General features: G+C 34.2%; 1 protein-coding gene across 1 annotated transcript in view; it reads left to right on the forward strand.

The window, feature by feature from the left end:
- LOC129219439 (putative autophagy-related protein 11) overlaps positions 1-20,457 on the forward strand; it is a 131,763-nt gene that overhangs the window by 39,315 nt on the left and 71,991 nt on the right. The window contains exon 2 of the mRNA XM_054853838.1: positions 17,850-18,965. Coding sequence (XP_054709813.1) covers positions 17,855-18,965 — 1,111 coding nt within the window. The 5' untranslated portion in view covers positions 17,850-17,854. The remainder of the gene's footprint in view (positions 1-17,849; positions 18,966-20,457) is intronic.

Consider the following 20,457-nt stretch of genomic DNA (forward strand, 5'->3'; position numbering starts at 1 on the left):
AAATAGGTTTTTAAACATAGTTTGAGTCCTCTAGACATGAAACAGCACCCTTAGCCACCATTACATTTGCATTACCTAATATATTACACGAAATATGAGAAAATGAGATATATTAGACGTAATAGGTATCACATAGTTAATTATTGGGAATTAAAACTACACATACATGCATTTCTTACACACTACTATTAATCTATGAAAATAGCTTAACTTGTTCGATTAAGAATTAATTGCCAGTTAGTGACCGTAGGTGCCCCCGTTCTTTTACATTTATCCTCATTAAAGGTATTGCGCATACAACTTAAAAAGTTAGCACACTGTTGTGAACACCATTTACAGATTTAATTATCCTCTTGTGATTTATACTTTCCAGTTATAGTGTAACGGTTAAAATGAAATAGTGATTCGCTACACTTTCTTCGGCGATTTTATACCTCCACTCCCTCAACTATAGTACAACTACAGCCCCTCAGAAGAGCTTACCTTACTTGAAAGACATACTTTGTTATTCTTTTGTAGGAAAACTTTTATACGAGTGCAATTACTATAAAGAACTATAGTATACTGAAAAGGCTAATTACTATATTTGAAAGAAAAAAAAAAAAAAAAAAAAAAAAAAAAAACGAAAAAACCGCGATGTAGTGAAGCCGCGAAAGTCGAAGCGCGAAGTAGCGAGGGACAACTGTATTGTAACCATTGTAACCATCTTGGATCGTGAGCAATGAAAGCACAAACTTGGTGATTTTGTCATTTCAGTTGCGACGCGAAAAAAGTGGCCTTACGATACTTAGGATATTGGCAGAACCATATGACTAATGAAGCTGTAATTTGGCATAACATCATCTAAGTCTTCTTTGTACACTAGGGTGGTCCTTATTTTTGAAGTTGTAGATATTTTACACGACGCCCCCTCATTTTGTTCCATTATACAAATAAATGATCCATGCAAAATTTTAAGTCAATCCATGAATATTAACAAGTGCCCCTAGGGCCCCCTTTTTTGAGTTTTGAAGAAAAATTTGCGGATTTTCTCATTTTTATGCAAAAATATTCCTAAGTTTCATATTTAAAGTAATTTTGAACCTCAATAGTTGTTGGTACTTCCAGACAAACCATTCTCCCACTTTCATTCTGTAAAATTTTACATATTACATAGGGTACATGTACACCAATGGCCTTGGGACAGGCATACCGCTATTCGCGCTCGTTTCAAACCAAGCGGCAGGGGAACATTTCTTTCTATCAAGATGGACACAAGGGTTTCCAAAGGCTATTAATGAATGGCCTAGGCCATTAATGAATGATTTTTGACAACAACAAATTGTCTCCTTCAGGCTTTGGGGGTGTTGGTTTAGAAAATTTTCTGTGTATGTAATAGGTGTGGCAAATAGGGTCACTAGGTTTCCATGCTATAAATATAAGTAATGACAATTATATTTTAATTCGTTGTTCTTTAGTTATATACTTAAAAGTTTATGCATTCTTAAAATTTAAATTTTGAAAAATCCTTGATTACCCTGCCATAAAAATAAATAATATCTAAAATATAAATTTAAAAAAATTCCAGATCGGAATAATGTAAAAATCTATCCTTTAAACTGTCTTCTATTTCAGTACATAGTTCTTTATTATCATCAAATTCCTCTTGCAATTCATAAGATTTAGAATCCGAAATGGGTATCTATCCTAACCTGTTGAACCTTTTTTCTATAACTGATCTACCACAACGCAAAAAAGCCTGACAACTATTGAGATCTGCTGGCATTTCATCAATGTTAGACAAATGTCATATTAGGGACAAAGATGCTGCTCATTTATTAACAGCCTATGTAGATCAGTAAATTTAAATCCAAATAACCTTATGATCAATTGTACATCCCTTAAGAGAGCAAGAGAAAATCTTCAAGAGGTAAAATTAGATTTCATGAATTTAAATTTAGATTTTTTAGTTATTTCCAGGGATACAAAGCTACATCCAGATGCAACTGGAAAAAAAAAGCCGATAGGCTTACCATGATAGCTTTAGGTTCCAATGTTGAACAGTTACTCAGAATTTCTGAGATATTTCTTCAGTCGTATATGATATCTTAGAGGATTGCTCTTTATTGCTAACTGTTCAAGCTGTAGTGTTTTATACAGCGACTTACAATAGCGGCCGTATAAATTGTGCCTGTAATTTTTTAGATCAAAAGCTGAACGGTGATATATTGCATTTGTATTGCTATCATCATGCACTTTAAATCGTACTGCAGAGTGTCTTTAAAGAATACAACTGAAAGAGGAGCACAATTAATCGAAGAATTTCACAATCAATTTACCAAATATGAGTCACAAAAGCAATTTAGTATTTTACTGACACTCCAAGACTATCGGGAAAAAAAATGCACACGATTGAGATACATTGAGAAAAGCGTACGATTAAGGTAAAGTTTCTAAAGCAATATTTCATTCTTATTCAATGTAAAATCTTTAGACGATATGAAGTAATTAAAAAGATTAATTTTAGTGCTACCTCGCTGTAAAAATATTTTGCAAACATAGGCAAAACAATGTACAGGATCTGAAGTAAAAAACTCGAAGATTTGTGGGAAAATTATCAAAAGTGTTCAAGTTCAACGTCCTAGGGGCACGTGTTATTATTGACTGATCGAGTTCAAATTTTGCACCGATTACTTTTTATTATAGTGTCACAAAACTAGGGGGCGTCACTTGTTGAATTCCGAAAAAATTTTTTTCCCATATATATAAGGACCACCCTAATGTACACCTAATAAAAATTTCATGGAAGTTGCAGAGGGTCGAGTGGGGACTCCTAGGTCACTTGACATGGAATAACCCAGGGTAGAGTTGGTCGAAAATCAATATAAATTTTGAGATTGATTCGTCACCATTAAAAGAACCAGCTTCACCCGTCCTTCTCATGCTATTGCAAAAAGGGATATATGGGAGGATGCTCTTGTTGCAGAACTGTAGCTGCTCAGCAGCTGCACTCCTCACAACATCCTTTCAATTCTAATCGATAAAAATTGAAAAAAGAAAAGTAATAATAAAATGAAAAAAAAATCGACTTATCACTACCTTTTTTTTTGTCAGTTTGGGAGTACGATCATACCCATCAAGAAAATCCTAAAAACCAAGACATAAAGTGCAGTTAATTTTTAAGATATGTTTTGATGATAAAACTAACATGTAAATACAGTTCCACCCTTTTGAAATTATTCTGTTTTCTTTTGTCCAGATCTCCCTTATTCTACTGGGAAGTATTTTGTTTTGTAAGTCTTCTGTTCAAAAATTTCTCTATTCAAAATAAAATTCGGCAGGTAACTTTCCAGTCGAAAAACAAAATACAGCCGAAAATTCATCAATGAGAAAGGTATAGATACGTGGGGGAAGGAATGTTTGCTTTACCTGCATAGGGCGGTCAACTATTGGCCCTTTTTTTTTCAAAACCGCCAACACACATAACTTATATAAGCATACATTGGAGTTTTATTAATCATTTTTTGCTCTTTTTTCAAAATAGGCTATTCCATGTTACTTAAGAAGTGTTTTGTGTCATTTCTTTAAAAAAAAATCGAATTTTGTGATTATTTGTTTGTTTTGCAATTGTAAAAGAACTAATAAATCTACGGACTTCGTTTTTGACTTAAATCTAAGTCAATTAAATTTATTGTAACAGCATATCCATTTTTTTTTTTTTTTTTTTTTTTTTTTTTTTTGTAGAGAAGGAATATATGTCAATATTTGACCTGAAATGTGATCAAGGCATATTTTTTTCATTTTTCGCAAAAAATGGCTAATATTTGAAGGACGATATCCCTTAAACTATTAGTCATACAGAGCGCCACTTGAGTTTAAATTGTTTAACATTTAATGTACTTTAAAAAGGTAGAAACACATTTAGTATAAAAAGTTGCATAATTTAGGAGTTAGGAATTAAAAACCAAAAACTTTCCGAAAATTTCGCTGTTTTATCGCGAATTACGCAGCGAGCACTTGTTTTTGAAAACAGCAAACTCAGATTTACACTGCCTTAACTAGCCCAAACAACAAAAATAAAAAATCAGAACTGCATCGCACTTTGAGATTTTAATGTCTAATATGACTGGACTAATTTATACTGATAAAATTTAAGTAATACTAAAGGAGCGACCTACGGTTGGGCTTTAACAGCGTATCGCGATTTTTCGCTACTGCTAAAGTAATTAAATTAAAATGTGCAATCTTCCTGTGTTCTAGTGATCCGAAATTTGCGAAAATTTGGGGCTGCCGTCTCTAAACATTTTGGGCTGAAAAATTATTATTAAAAAAAAAAAAAAAAAAAAAAAAAAAAAAAAAAAAACTTTTTAATCACCTATGCAAATTTTCAGCTTTTGAGATCCAACTCCTGAGGATCTAAGATCCTTCAAAAAATAGTGCTCCGAAATGACGGATCAGCTTTGTGAAATGAATTGATATGTTTTTGTTATATAGAGGTAACAGAAAATTTCCTGAAATTTTGGAAGCTGAAAGTACGTTTGGCTGTTGATACGTTTTAGTATTTTTGTGAGTTTGAACTCATTAGATTTTGTGTAGCACAAGGGATGTCCACAGGTAAGGGGGGGGGGCGTGTAGGTTTTTTTATTTTTTTTTATTGTTTTTTGTTTTTTTGAACATGACATTTTTGGAAGAAAAAATAAGTACGTTTAATTTAGTAGCCTTGTGTGTGTGTCTCTTTCAATGAAAAAAGTCTCAAAAGACGGAATAGAGTCGGGGATCAGTTGCAAAAAAGGTGCATGCGATTTGATTTCTTACTAATTTATCGCAATTCTGGAAATGAATATATTTGACAGCGATGAATGGGAGTTGGGAAGCTAATATATATATATATATATATATATATATATATATATATATATATATATATATATATATATATATATATATATATATATATATATATATATATATATTGTGCATTGTTTTTCTCTTTATTAATTGATTTTAAGAATTTTGATCACTTTGCTCTAGCCTTTCATGGATTTATTTGCACCAAGAAAATCATCACGATGTGGTTTTGAAGTTTGCGAATAACATATTTTTTTAGCACTTCACACGGCAATTAAAATATTTTCTTTATAAAATGACTTAAGTTTGTGTAGTATTTTTCATTTCACCTTATTGTCAAATTTTCTACCACTTTTAAATTGACTGTTTTTTCGATAATTCATTAAAAGATTGATATCAAACTTTAATTATGTCGAAATCTGTTGGTGACGACAGATATTAAAATACTTTTAAGAAATTAAATTAAGAAAGATGGACTTAAAAAACGTAACCATGGAAACATAAAATGAAATAAGTTTAAGGAATTGAAATGCGAAAGAAAATGGTTAACAATTTGAATGGAAATGAGATTATTTTGAACTCGATTTAAAAAGCCATATAACATTTTTTCCTTTCGAGATAGAAGCTTAGTTTTTCGACTGTAGGTCGAGATGAATCTGGAGTAAAAAATATCGCTTTTTCCACTGGTTTCAAAAAGGAAACTGTGGGACAATTCCTTCACTTCTTATTGACAGATTTAATGAAGAAAGTAATGCCTAAATTTCAGCTAAGCCTAAAAAAAATTCGAGCTAAAAACGCAAATAACTCCCGCCATAATAAAGTTAGAGCATTGAAACAGATTACGTAGAACGCGGAAAATTCTGCCTTTTCCTACGATATGTAACATTAAAATGTGTAAGTAATTTTTCACCCTTATATTCGGGAATTTATGTGAAAATTGGGCCTAAATTGGAATTAAAAAAAAGAACTACTCGATGAATTTTTTTTTTTTTTCGAACTGGTCTGCAAACCTTTCTGGTGCCAAAAGAAAGATGCTGTGAAAATTTCAGCGAAATCGGCCGAGTAGTTCTTGAATTTTGAGCAATCAAACAAACAGACGTTTTTTGGAGACTTCATTTTATACTATGTACACTATGTATGTGTTTGTGGCTACGCGACTTTAATTTCAAAAAACTTCCAGGAGTGCACCTCCGCCGACCCGCTCCCCCCCCCTCCAAAAATGCAACACACCCACACACGCGCGCGCGCGCACTCCTCCTTAATGAGCAAGAGAATGCTCAAGACTAATAATCTCTAAATGCAATAACCTAATTAAATGTATGACTAGAAATGCATGATTAAAAAATAGTTGAAGACAACTTAAAAATAAAAACCAAATTTATTTGGTCATTTAGTAAAGTTAGTTAAATAAAATTAAAAACATCTGAAACAACGCGAACTAGAGCTGAGCTATATCAATCTATTATATATCTATTAAAAAGAATCCGCATCGTTGCATAAAAGCAAACGGGAGCTCGAGTCAACCTGCCAGAGAGAAAACACCGAAGAAGTCCCCTTTCTACTCGAAACATTTCCTTTTATCGTAAGTTAACTCATTTGCATGCGGACGCCAAATCACCTGATACACGCCAGCATAGTACCTGGCCAATGAGCATCAGGCATGTGCCGATCTGTTACGATGCATCACCGATTACGTGAAGGTCGTGATGTCATAGATCGGCGACTGCACGTGCGAGATACGTCATCAGGCGTCCGCATTAGAAGAAAGAAAAACATCGTTGAAAATTTCTCAATGATTAGGCAAGTGACTGATATTATGGTGGGATAAGTGGTGAGATGAATTCATTAATTATTATATAAGGGGCGCTAGGCCAACAATGCCCCCCCTCTCACCATCTTATGAACATTATTTTCTTATACATTTAAAGATAATTCATTTCCTAACAAATCTCAATACCAGCTCTAGTTTTACAAAAAGATTTTGAATAAATATAAACATGATTAGTAGATTAGTTAAATACAACAACAAGCAAATTCTTTTATAACAAAATATCACTCAATCCGATTCCAGTCCGTTCAAACTGTTCCATTTTCCAAGTCAGTAACAAGTTCGAAAAAAAATCAGTCCAATGTCATATAAACACATTCAATCTGCAAAAATTGAAAAACCTTGGTGAGTATACAAATACTTGGTATAAACACATTTGAACAGTACAAATATAAACTGTAAAACGCAAAAAATATACATATAACTTTAACCCGTTCCCAATAGTTAAAAATAGTTTACTTTTCCCACATTACTACATTTTCAAAAAATTAAATTACTAAAAATATCACAAAAACAATTACATTACAAAAACATTTTCATTGAACTTTATTAGTTCAGATCGAGACAAAGGCTTAGTAAATACATCAGACATGTTATTTTTACTTCTAACAAATTCAACATCAAATATATCTTTATAAATTTGTTAAAATAATCAAAAACTCATACCTGAGATTTGTATGAAAGGCTTACCACTTTGCAACAGCATACACATGCAACCATCATGAGAGCCAGAAGAGAACTAAAGTTTTATTCAATGTAAGACATAAATACAGTGCAGCAGTGCTGCCATCTAGTGATAGTGAGAGTATTTAAAAATAATATTTCAACACCCCCACTTGATTTTTAAATTGGAAACATATTTAACACAATAAAGTCAAAAATCATAGCTTAAGTCCAATTGAATTCGCACAGAATTCGTGCTTTTGTTTGTTAACAGTTTTGGTGAGAAAGTCCGCGCACATCTTATCTGTGTGAATTTTCTCGACTGATATTTTTCGAAGTGTGACAGCCTCGCGAACAAAGTGATGTTGTATATCAATATGTTTCGATCGTGCATGATACATATTGTCCTTGGTTAGCTGAATTGCACCCTTGTTGTCGGAAAATATTGCAATGGGTGCATCAGACATCCCTAATTCGCTCGCTATTTTTCTCAGCCAAATTCCTTCCTTAGCTGCTGCGGACAGAGCCATGTACTCTGCTTCTGTAGTACTGGTGGCAACTGTAGGTTGTCGTTTGCTGCTCCAGGACACAGCACCACCACCAATGCAGAATACGTATCCTGTTGTGGAGCGTCGATCCTCAATATCGCCTCCATAGTTGGCGTCACAGAAACCAATTATCTCAGAGTGCTGTTCTCGGGAATATTGTAGAGTCATTGGAGTTGACCCTCGGATGTAACGCATGATGCGCTTCACGGCTGTCCAATGGATTTTACTAGGGTCACTACAAAACTGGCATACAGTGCTCACAGCATGGGCAATATCTGGCCTTGTTGCTTGAGCGGCATAAAGCAAGCTCCCTACGGCTGCTTGATACGGAACATTTATTTTAGGTTCCTTCACTGATTCCGGTGATTGGCTCTTAGCAAGTTTTTGATTTAAATCAAGTGGTGTGGCAACAGAATGGGACTCGTGCATACAGTATTTTTGAAGCACATTCTCAAGGTACTGAGTTTGATCAAGGCTTATGGACCCATTTGCCCTATCACGATTAATTTTAATGCCTAAGCAATAATCAGCTCTTCCCAAATCTTTCATCTCAAATCTTTGCATAAGCTGCTTTTTAACTGAATTTTTAAGTTTTATAGAGTTGCTAAATATAAGTAAATCATCAACATAAATAGTTACTATCACTAAATCTTTATTTTTATCAATTTTAATGTATGTACAGCTGTCAAAAGAGCTCTGTTTTAATCCCATTTCTATCAATGCCTTTTCTAACACTTGATACCAAAGCCTGCCACTTTGTTTTAACCCATCCAAAGCTTTATTTAATTTCAAAACCTTCCCTTCCAGATTTTTCTGGTAATGTTCTTCAAAACCATCCGGTATTTTCATGTAAATTTCCTCATCGAGGTTTCCCTGCACAAAGGCCATAACAGCATCCATTTGATCAATTTCCCAATCATAAATTGCTGCATATGCTAATAGAACTCTTAATGTAACATATCGAACAACTGGGGAAAATGTTTCACTGTAATCTATCCCTTCAATTTGTGAAAAACCTTTCGCTACTAGGCGTGTTTTGAATCTGTCTACCTCACCGTTAGAATTATGCTTAATTTTAAAAACCCATTTGCAGTCTATGATGTTTTTATTTTTAGGTTTGTCAACTATATCCCAAGTTTTATTTTTTACATGTCCTACAATCGTATCTAAAATAGAATCTTTCCAATGAGTTGCGTTAGGACCATTCACTGCCTCATCAATTGTTTTAGGTTCAGAAAATAAATCGACTGGCATTGCGGCTAGTGCTTGAACATAACACGCGGGAGTTAAAGTAGGCATTTGCAAGTGTGGGTTAGTATTTGTGACAAACTCTCCATAACGATCTGGAAGTCGACCTTCTCTTTGAGGTCGAGCTAGAATAGGCATATCATTAGCTGCATCATTACTATTATCGTCATCGTTATTATTGTCATCATTACTATCTCCAGAAATTGCACTATCTCCTAAACTATCATTTCTTAAATTATCATTGTCGAGCTCATTATGGTCATTCTCATGTTTAATAGTTTCATCCTCATCATCAGACGAGTTACCTTTAACTGCACTCCCACTAAATGAGGAATCATCATAAAAATCTGAAGAACAATTTTGCCTAAAAAACATATCGTTTTCTAAAAAATGAACATCGCGAGCATTTACAATGTCATAACTGATTGGATCGATGAGACGATATCCTTTTCTATCCTGGCAATAACCCACAAACATCAACTCTTTTGCTTTAACATCCCACTTTGATCGCTTTTGCTTCGGAATGTGCAAATGCGCGACAGCCAAATACCCTTAAATACTCTAAATTTGGCTTTTCCCCATACCATTTTTCATAAGGTGTCATACGAGAAACAGCTATTGTAGGAGATACATTTTTGCAGTGATTTGCTGTTTGAACAGCTTCTGCCCAATACTTTTTCTTGAGGTTAGCATCTGCTAACAAAGACCTTGCCCGTTCCACTAGAGTCCTATTGTTTCTCTCTGCGACCCCCATTTGCTCCGGAGTATACGAAATGGATTTCTGATGGTGAACCCCTTCAGATATTAGGTAACTATCCATTTCACTATTAACATACTCTGTTCCGTTATCAGAACGTAACACTTTAATCGACTTCCCAGTTTGCCTTTCAGCAAAAGCTTGAAATTCTTTGAACTTTCCAAAGACTTCACACTTATTCTTTAAGAAATAAATAAACGTCATTCGAGAAAAATCATCGATGAAACTTATAAAGTACCGAGCTCCTCCTATGGATGAAACACCCATCGGCCCACAAAGGTCGCTGTGCACTATACCTAACAATTCCTTTGCCCGTTTAGCCTTTCCTTTTGGAAATGGTTGCCTATGCATTTTCCCTTTTATGCATGAGACACAATCTAATAATTTACCATTAAATGTAAAACCCTCAACCATATCATTTAGTCTTATCATCCCTCCTATGCTTAAATGACTTAACCTTTTATGTAACAATTCATTTGATACACCTTCACTACTAATTAAAGCCATTTCACTGCTTAGGTCAAGCGAATACAGATTATTTTTTATACCTGTTCCACTAGCAACTAAATGATCATCTTTATAAACATAACATCTTTCTCCAGTAAAAGTAGTAACCATTCCAAAAGTGCTATTTAGATACTTAATTGAAAGCAAGTTTGCAGTTAACTTTGGCACATGCAAAACATTACTGAAGGACACACTTGCATTTTCTCCATTTCTGGATAAAAGTAAAGTTACTCTCCCTTCCCCTGCGACTTCAATAATGGAGCTACCTGTTTTTATGTGACGAATACTAGGTTTGCAATAATCGTTAATTAGGTCTTTATGTGGAGTCATGTGATAAGATGCACAAGAGTCCATGTACCAAACATTTACATCAGGATTTGTACCTGCAACATACATTTCGGCTACATAAGCTTCCTCTTTACGTGTAAATTTTGAATTTGTCCCCGATCTTTTCCCAAATTTGTCTCCTGACCCACCCTTATTACTTGGTGGCCTATTACAATCAGCACTTTTATGCCCAAATAAATTACACTTGAAGCATTTACCCTTAAACTGACCTTTTCCCTTAAACTTTTCATGTACAAATGCTTTCTCCCTGCTCTCATCAAAAGTTTTAGTATCTTCAGCCATTAGGCGGGTCCGAACATTATCTACAGTGATTGCTTCCCCACAATTCTTTAATGCCATTATCAGGGGATCAAACCGGTCAGGCAAATTGGCCAAAATTATTCCAGCAACCAACTCTTCATCAGGTTTGCTACCGGTTGATTTTAGCTGTTGATATGCTGAAATCATTTTATGCAAGTATTCAGACATATCTCTACAGTCGGTAAATCGTGTGTTGACTAATTCCTTAATTACCGAAACTTTTCTGGTAATCCCTTTATCGTCATAAGTGTCGGCCAATATATCCCATGCCTCCTTACCGCTAGTACATTCCCTTATGTCATTAAAAATAGTTTCATTGACTCCTTCTACTATATATGACAAGGCTTTGGCATCTTTTGCTGCATCACGATCAGTTCCCTCAACATATGCCCATAAATCCTTTTTAATTAAATGCATTTTCATGGCAAATTTCCAGTCTAAATAATTTGCTCTACCTATTAATTGTTTGTGAGTAAAGTTATCACCTCCAGGCATTTTTGTTTTATGATTTTGTTAATTTTATCTACAAAATTACATAAACTAAATATTTATTTCAAAAAAATTTTATCTGAAATTATATATTTATCCAGTTACATGCTATAAAAATTTACTCAATAAACAGATTAAATAAGATTAGTACTTAACACAAGTTATGAGCATTTTGTCATTAGGCCTAGCAATTGCCATGTGGTGTATATATATTTTTTTTAATTATGAAATTTTCTCAAAATTAAAATTGATTGGTTCCCCTTATGCATTTCACAGAATACTCTGGGCCCATAACCTGTTAAAATAATCAAAAACTCATACCTGAGATTTGTATGAAAGGCTTACCACTTTGCAACAGCATACACATGCAACCATCATGAGAGCCAGAAGAGAACTAAAGTTTTATTCAATGTAAGACATAAATACAGTGCAGCAGTGCTGCCATCTAGTGATAGTGAGAGTATTTAAAAATAATAATTCAACAAAATTAAATCGCGTATATAAAAAAGCTTTATATCAATATGTTTTGTCCTATAATTTTCGATTGGTGATCTCACAAAATCTATTGTAGCTTGATTATCAACTTTTAATACAGATTTAATTTTGTGTTCCTTGTTAATTACCCCCTTATTAACACATTCATCAATGATTCTATCAAACCAAAGAAGTTCTTTGCCGGCCTCTGTCATTGCAATGAACTCTGATTCCATCGTTGATAAACTAATGCACTTTTGTTTAAATGTTCGCCACGAAATCGGCGATTTGTTAATGAAAACAATCTGACCTCCGAGTGAAGTTCTATCGTCTCTGTTAGAGGCGAAATCTGCATCAGAATATGTTACAACTTGAATTTCATTGCATTGTAATTTAAGTTTGTAATTTTTAGTTTTAGAAACATAGCCTAATAATTTTAATAAACCATCCCAATGCTTTATACCGGGGTTATTTTGGAATTGGCTAAAAATGTTTGTAGCGTAACTAATGTCTGGTCTTGTTCTGTTTGCTAGAAACGAAAGACAACCTAACAAATTCCTGTACGGTATTTTTGACATATCTTGTACATCTTGCTCGTTATTTGGACAATCTAGTTTAGTGTATATAATACCTTTACTTATCGGCAATGAGGAGATAGGGATATTGAATTTCTCAAAACGTTCATAAATTTCTTCAATATAGCCAATTTGACTTAATGAAAAACAATTCAAATCCTCCTCAAATTCCACGCCTAGTAATTTTTTAGTTTTACCTAAAATTTTTAAATCAAAGTATTTTTGTAACATTTCTAAAATAGTTTGTATATCATTTTGACTCTTTCCAAATAAAACAATGTCATCTACATACAAAAGTAAAATTACAGAAGATTTATAAATATAGACACAGTTACACCATTCAAATTTACAAAAACCTATTGAAATCAATTTTTCTGCTATTTCGTAAAACCACAATCGTCCACTTTGGTGGAGTCCGTAAATTGCTTTATTTAGTTTACAATATAAATTTTCCATCCCCTTTTCTACAAAACCAGGTGGTTGTTTCATATAAATTGGTTCTGAAATAGGTGCATAAAGGTAAGCATTTTTCACATCACATTGGATGTTTACCCAGTTTAATTTTACCACCAAAAGAGAAAAGAAAAATCTTATAATGCTGAAATTTACAACTGGCGAGTACGTAAGATCATAACTCTCATATTTCAATTGAGAACTCCCTAAAGCTACTAGGCGACTTTTGTATCTCAAAATTTCCCCATTTTCATTTCTTTTGACTGTAAAAACCCAGCGAGAACCAATTGGAGTAGAATCATGCGGTAATTCGACAAGATTCCACACTTTGCGATCTTGCATCACTTTTAATTCTTCCCGCATTGAACTTATCCAATTGTCTTTTTCCCGCGATTTAAGGGCTTGTTTGTAAGTGTTAGGAATAATGATTTGATGTCCTAGTCATGCTTGAGAAAATTCATTAATTACGTTGCTGTTTACAGAGTTATCAATCTCTCCTTCAGTAGTATTTTTACCTTTAAAGCAAAATATGTCTGGTTGATAAACAATATTATTTTTTCTGCAATATTTCTTTACATCATAAATTGATCTCAATCGTTTGTTGGTTCCTTTTTCAAAATAATAGATATCGTTACGAGACCCATCGGGTCTTGGTACGACTTTTCTTTCCCATTTTGTTAATTTTAAACATTTATCACTTTCATCATCTGATGATTCAGTTTCCCCCCTATCTGATTCTTCCGTTTCTGAATGAACAGGTGGTAGTTCAGGAATTTTTAAGATTTCCTCATCAGGAATTTCATCTTCATCTGATTTTGGTACATTTAACCATTGTATGGTGCCCATCACGACTCCACTGCGTTTAGACTCAAATTCGTCTTTGAAAAATTTTCCCTCATTAAATCTGACATTTATGGTCTCTATAATTTTATCATTTTCTGGAATCCAGATTCGATACCCTTTTGTCCGAAATGCATACCCAATTAAAATCCCTTTTTGGGCTTTAAGATCAAGCTTTTGCCGACGTTGCTTCGGCACACCAACGTAGGCTACGCATCCAAATGGTTTCAAATGTCTGATTGAGGGTGATTTTCTCCCATATAGCTCAAAAGGAGTTAGTTTTTGATCTCTATGACATACGCGGTTCCAGGTGTACGTGAAATACAACATGGCTTCAGGCCAAAAGTTTTTACCTATACCACTCTCTTCTAAAATTACCCTAGTACCATCTGCCACAGTTCTGTTAAATACTTCAGCCGCCCCGTTTTGCTCAGGGGTATAACTATTAGTGAATTCATGTTTTATTCCTTCATTTTGACAAAATTTACTTAAAATTGTATTTGAAAATTCCCCTCCATTGTCAGTTCTTATTGCTTTCAGCTTTGTTCCCAGAAATCTCTCTGCCCTTTTAATATGATTAATGAGAATTTCTGCTGCCTGATTTTTATTTTTCAATGGGTACAATGACGTTCTACGGGAATAATCGTCAACAACTGAAAGAAAGTATCGTTCACCTCTTCTACCTTCAATACTCGATGGCCCCCAAATGTCACTATAAATTAATTCTAAAGGTTTCTTTGATCGAATTTCGTCCATTGGTTTGAAAGATACGCGTCTGAACTTTCCTAATTTACAATCTTCACAATTTACTTTATCATTTTTAAAAACTGGTAGACCCCTAGTACATTTATATTCAGCAGTTTTCTTTATATTATCGACATTTACATGAGCAAATCTTTTGTGCCATAATTCTAAGCTTTCAGTACTACAAGCTGCATAATTAACATTTTTATGTACATTTTTTGAAATTACCTTTGGGTTAACAAAATAAATGCCATTAGATAGTTTAGCTTTAAAAATTGTTTCACCATTATCTGATACAGTTACCAAACCTTTTCCCCCTTTAAAACATGCTCCCGCTTGGTCAAATCTGGGACCAGACAGTAAATTTCTTCGCAAATGCGGCGAATACATCACATTTACTAAATTAATTTGTCTTAGGACCGAACTTTAACTTTATCTCTCCAACCCCCTCAATTGGAAAAACATGATTTTGGACTGCTACGGCCATCTTTCGATCATTTACAGGTTCATATTTATGGAAAAAGTTCTTATTATTTGCAAAGTGATGGCTGGCCGCCGAATCAAATGCCCATGATGAAGGATTACAGTCTATCTCGTTAAAGTTCGCTTCCGAAATAAAAAATGTTTTGGAAGGGTACTCACACTTTTTCGGCGATGAGGAGCTGCCTCTTCTGGTATACTGGTTCCTGTTTCTTCCTCTTGACCTCCTCTGGCCATAACTTGACTTCTTGGAGCTTGTGGATGGACTTCCTCCGCGGTTCCTCTCTTTGCGGATGTGGCCTGTACGTCCGCAATTATAACACGATCTTTTTTCTTTTGGAGCAACGTAGTTGGCGCTAATATTATCCTCGTCCTTCAGCTTTAATCTGCTCTCTTCAGAAATTAAGTCCTGTACTATCGCATCAAAAGAAAAATCCTCGGGTTTCTTTCTCAAAATTGATTGGCAAATGCTGTCATATTCCGATGGAAGATGTCTCAAAACTTGAAAATTTAAGTATGACTCCGAAAAATTCTTGTCGATTCCCTTTATCCTGTCATAAATTCGACGAATTCTTGATGCGAAGAGATTTATGGATTCGCCTTGCTCAATTCGACAGTTTGTTAACTCAGTAAAAGTTCTCATATGCACACACCTGTTATCAGGATAAAAGTGTGCTTTTAGACATTCCCATGATTTTTCTGGCGACTCACAATGCTCTATTATCCTTTTGAATTCGTTGTCTACAAACAAATATATTAAAGATAATGCCGCTCGTTCTCTGGCCAAAAACTCACGAACGTCTCTCTCAGTAAATCCTGAATCTTTAGAGACTACTGGCACTGTTTCCTAACCAGTTACAATGTCCCAGGCGTTTTTCTCCATCAGGACAAATTTCATATCTGCTGCCCATGACACATAATTTGTGCCATTTAATTTCTCAATAGTTATCTGGGGATTCGCCATTATTTCGACAGAAAGTCGGAAGACAATATCAATGAGCACTAATAATCTAATATTTATCATCAGTATGCTCTTGTCGAAAAAAAATCTTCTATACGGCCCCCCCATCGAAAATTATCACAGACGTCAAAAACATCATTTCCATCTCCAGTCCTACTGAAAATATAGGCCATCGAAAACAGAGTCCTGGTGGCCCATAACCTTTTAATGAGCAAGAGAATGCTCAAGACTAATAATCTCTAAATGCAATAACCTAATTAAATGTATGACTAGAAATGCATGATTAAAAAATAATTGAAGACAACTTAAAAATAAAAACCAAATTTATTTGGTCATTTAGTAAAGTTAGTTAAATAAAATTAAAAACATTTGAAACAACGCGAACTAGAGCTGAGCTATATCAATCTATTATATATCTATTAAAAAGAATCCGCATCGTTGCATAAAAGCAAACGGGAGCTCGAGTCAACCTGCCAGAGAGAAAACACCGAAGAAGTCCCCTTTCTACTCGAAACATTTCCTTTTATCGTAAGTTAACTCATTTGCATGCGGACGCCAAATCACCTGATACACGCCAGCATAGTACCTGGCCAATGAGCATCAGGCATGTGCCGATCTGTTACGATGCATCACCGATTACGTGAAGGTCGTGATGTCATAGATCGGCGACTGCACGTGCGAGATACGTCATCAGGCGTCCGCATTAGAAGAAAGAAAAACATCGTTGAAAATTTCTCAATGATTAGGCAAGTGACTGATATTATGGTGGGATAAGTGGTGAGATGAATTCATTAATTATTATATAAGGGGCGCTAGGCCAACACTCCTATCATTACGAGTCATCTAAAACTTTTTAAAACTTCAAGTCAGAAAAATTTCTTGAGATTCTTCCGAAAATTCCGTCTCCTAACGTCATCGAATGTTGGCTGCAACTGCATTTTGAGCTTCAATTTCGGATAACTGCCTAACGTTATCAAAGATGGCCTACAATCGCGTTTTTAACACTTCACAACCTCGAACATTTTGAGGGGCGCGAACCGGAATCTTATTTCTCACTGACATCTGCAAAGATTGTATAAAACTGCGTTTTGAGAACTACAATTTTGGAAATGTTTCCAAGGGATGCCCCTGAACAACCATTTTCACCTGAACATAGTTGAAGATTATCTAAAATTTTCTGAACTTTAATTTCGAAAAATTGTTTGTGGAAGGTCACTGAACTTCTCCTCCCGCGTACAATAACTAAAGATCTTCCAAAACCGCGTTTTAAAGCTCCAAGTTAAAAAAAAAATCCGAAAGAGCGTCCTTCACAGGGGAAATTCCACCCCGAGTGTCACCCGTCTGGGGATGACACCCTAAGTGGAAATGCAATTTTTCGAAAAAAATGAAGCTAAAATGCATTTTTAAGACTACAAATTTGAAAAAAAAAAAAAAAAAGTGTGGTAGGGGGACCCCCGACCTCTCTTCTGCACTTTTTTTTCGTACATTAGCCCGCTTAAAATTTCTGAAAATTGCATAAATTACATGTTTTATTTTTATTTATTTATTTATTTCCGTTTGTAAGGGGGGGGGGGAATTTCACCAAAAATTACGTCCTCGGGTGTCACCCATGCTAAGTATGCCACTGCATTTTAATATATATATATATGTATATATAGAATTATAAAAGCTTTAAAACAGCCTTTTAAAGCAGCGTCAGCAGCTGTGGCGGGCTAAAAAGTTTTCAAACGTATTTTTCATTATAAATATAGGACTATAGGAGTTATTAGAATAACAGTATTTCTAATTTAACTTCATTTTCTTTTAGAGAACATGGCGTCTGATTCAGAAGATGAAATTATAAAAAATGCTGAATTAAATGAGACAGAAGATGTATTGAAATTAAAAGAAGATGATTTAAAAATGAAAGGTGATGATGAATTAAAAATGCAAGATTATGATGAATTAAAATGCATAGTTGAAGAATTAAAATTGAAGAAAGGGAGCGATTTAAAAGAAGATGAAGAAGATGGATTATTAGTAAAAGAAGGTTTACAACTAAAAGGTAAAAAGACTCAGCTAAAAGTAAAGGAAGGTGAGTCAAAAACGAAAGATGAGGTAGGATCAAAAGTCGATTATACGACAGAAGTTCAACTCGAAACAGAAACAGAGCATGTAATATTAAAGAAAACTAAGCTACAAGAAAAAGATGATCTGGAAACTAAAGAAATTGATTCCGACGAAGAGGATGCGATAGAAACAAAAGAAGTTGATTTTGAAGAAGAGGATGCGGTGGAAACAAAAGAAGTTGATTTTGAAGAAGATGCGATGGAAACAAAAGAAGTTGATTTTGAAGAAGATGCGATGGAAACAAAAGAAGTTGATTCTGAAGAAGATGCGATGGAAACAAAAGAAGTTGATTTTGAAGAAGATGATGAGATGGAAATAAAAGAATTTGATTCAAAAGAAAAAGGTAATGAAGAACAAGTTAAAAAAATTGAGTTCAAAGAAAAAGATGATGAATTCAAATTAAGAGAAAAATTGAGGATTGAACAAGAATTAAAAATGAAAGAAGATGAACTGAAAATGAAAGAAAACGAATTAAGAACCAAAGAGAATGAATTAAAAATGAAAGAAAACGAATTGAAAATGAAAGAAAATGCATTGAAAACAAAAGAAGTTGAGCTGAAAATGAAAGGAAGTGATGATTCTAACCAAAAAGAATCCCAGTTTTCGTATTTTACTGTTGATGGTGTTGTTGCTGAGATGGATATTGAAGTGGAAGAAGATAATGATTTCTCCTTGCACAAAGAGCTCAAATTACATGGAATTAACTCAAATGGAATTAATGAAATTGACTTAACATTCGAAGATTCTGATGATGAAATTGATTCAATTGATATGAGTATTGTGAAAAAAGAAACTGATGTCGATGAAGAAACAGGTAAGGGGATTGAATTTTAAATTAATAATTGATTTTATTTTAGGAATCAAGTAGCTTTCATTACTGAAACTGGTCGCCTTTTTATGCTACTATTTATCTTTTTATGCCAAACAGAAAACGTAATTTGAATTGAAAAAGTAGTAATAAAAAATTTAGTTATTTAAAATATGGAGGAAAATAATGTTTTTTTGAATTTGTTTATTTATTTTCTTAAGTTTTTAGCAAAAGATGTTGAATGAAATACCATGCCTTGCCTTCAATCTTCGAGTTAAACCGAAATATTGTTTCGGTCAGTCGTCTGGCATGTGCTAATTCTATATTAGCTACAAGTTTTGTTGGCTCTCTTGGCTTCCTTAAGAGGTTTTCCACCTCCAGCTCAGTTACTTCCTACTCCGGGCTGACGAGTGCTAATAAGCACGAAACTGCAGTCCTTGGATGGAATGACTGAGCTGGCGGTGTATTTTAAGTGTGTTGAATTAGGTTTGATTTGACTGGTTAATTTCTTCATTGAAATAATTTGATTGCTTAAATGTACTAATAATGGCGGCAATTGAACAACGAATGCTTGGAGAAAATAAAAGATTAAATGAATATGATTGTTTGACCGCACAAAAATGATTGATTGATTGATTGAAAGTGATCAATTAAGAGAACATGATTGATAATGCGAATGTTATTGATTGATTGAACGAACGTGTATTATTGCTTGAATGAATGTGACTAATTGATCGAACGAACGTGATTGATCAAATGAATATGGTTGATTTATTGAATTGAATGTATTAATTTAATGTATAAAATATAATCAATTGTTTCATCAATCAAACGACCATTCGTTCATGTAGTCACTAAATCAAATCTTTCAGTCCCATCAATCATCTGTTTATTTATCCAGAGGTAGATTCAGACAATCATTGGGGGCTGGGAGTGGGCATGACTAATTATGTGGGGGAGGGAGTAACAAATGACAAAAAAAAAAAAAGAACTTGTTGCTTGTTTTCTTTCTTTCTTTTGTTAATAAGGTACTGTTTTAAACTACATCTTCTTACAGTAGAAGACCGTTATAACGAACACCTTGGGACAGAGCTATTAATTGCGTTATATAGGTTTTGACGTTATACATAGGTCGTTTCACAAATTTTGGAACTATTATTCAAAATATATCTATATATTTTGTGTACGGGGTGTATTGCGTGTAGCACTATCCATTAGCAGCAGACGAATGATCAAGGCTTGCAAGTATATTAGGATACATTTATTAACACGTACACACACACGCGGCCGAAGCCGATCGAACTTTTTGAGGACTGCCCAACTACAGTGAAGTTACGGTTACAGTTACACATACAAATACGATTACGATTACAAACATAAATACATAACATTCCTCCCCCCTAAGTTTTATAGTCTTTAAACCATTCTGGTGGACGCCTGTTCCTAACAGGCCTCTGAGACTGTAGCCCAGGACCGGGGCCGCTTGCAGTCACTGCGC

This window comes from Uloborus diversus, chromosome 1 (assembly GCF_026930045.1).
Source record: "Uloborus diversus isolate 005 chromosome 1, Udiv.v.3.1, whole genome shotgun sequence".
Classification (NCBI taxonomy): Eukaryota; Metazoa; Arthropoda; class Arachnida; order Araneae; family Uloboridae; genus Uloborus; species Uloborus diversus.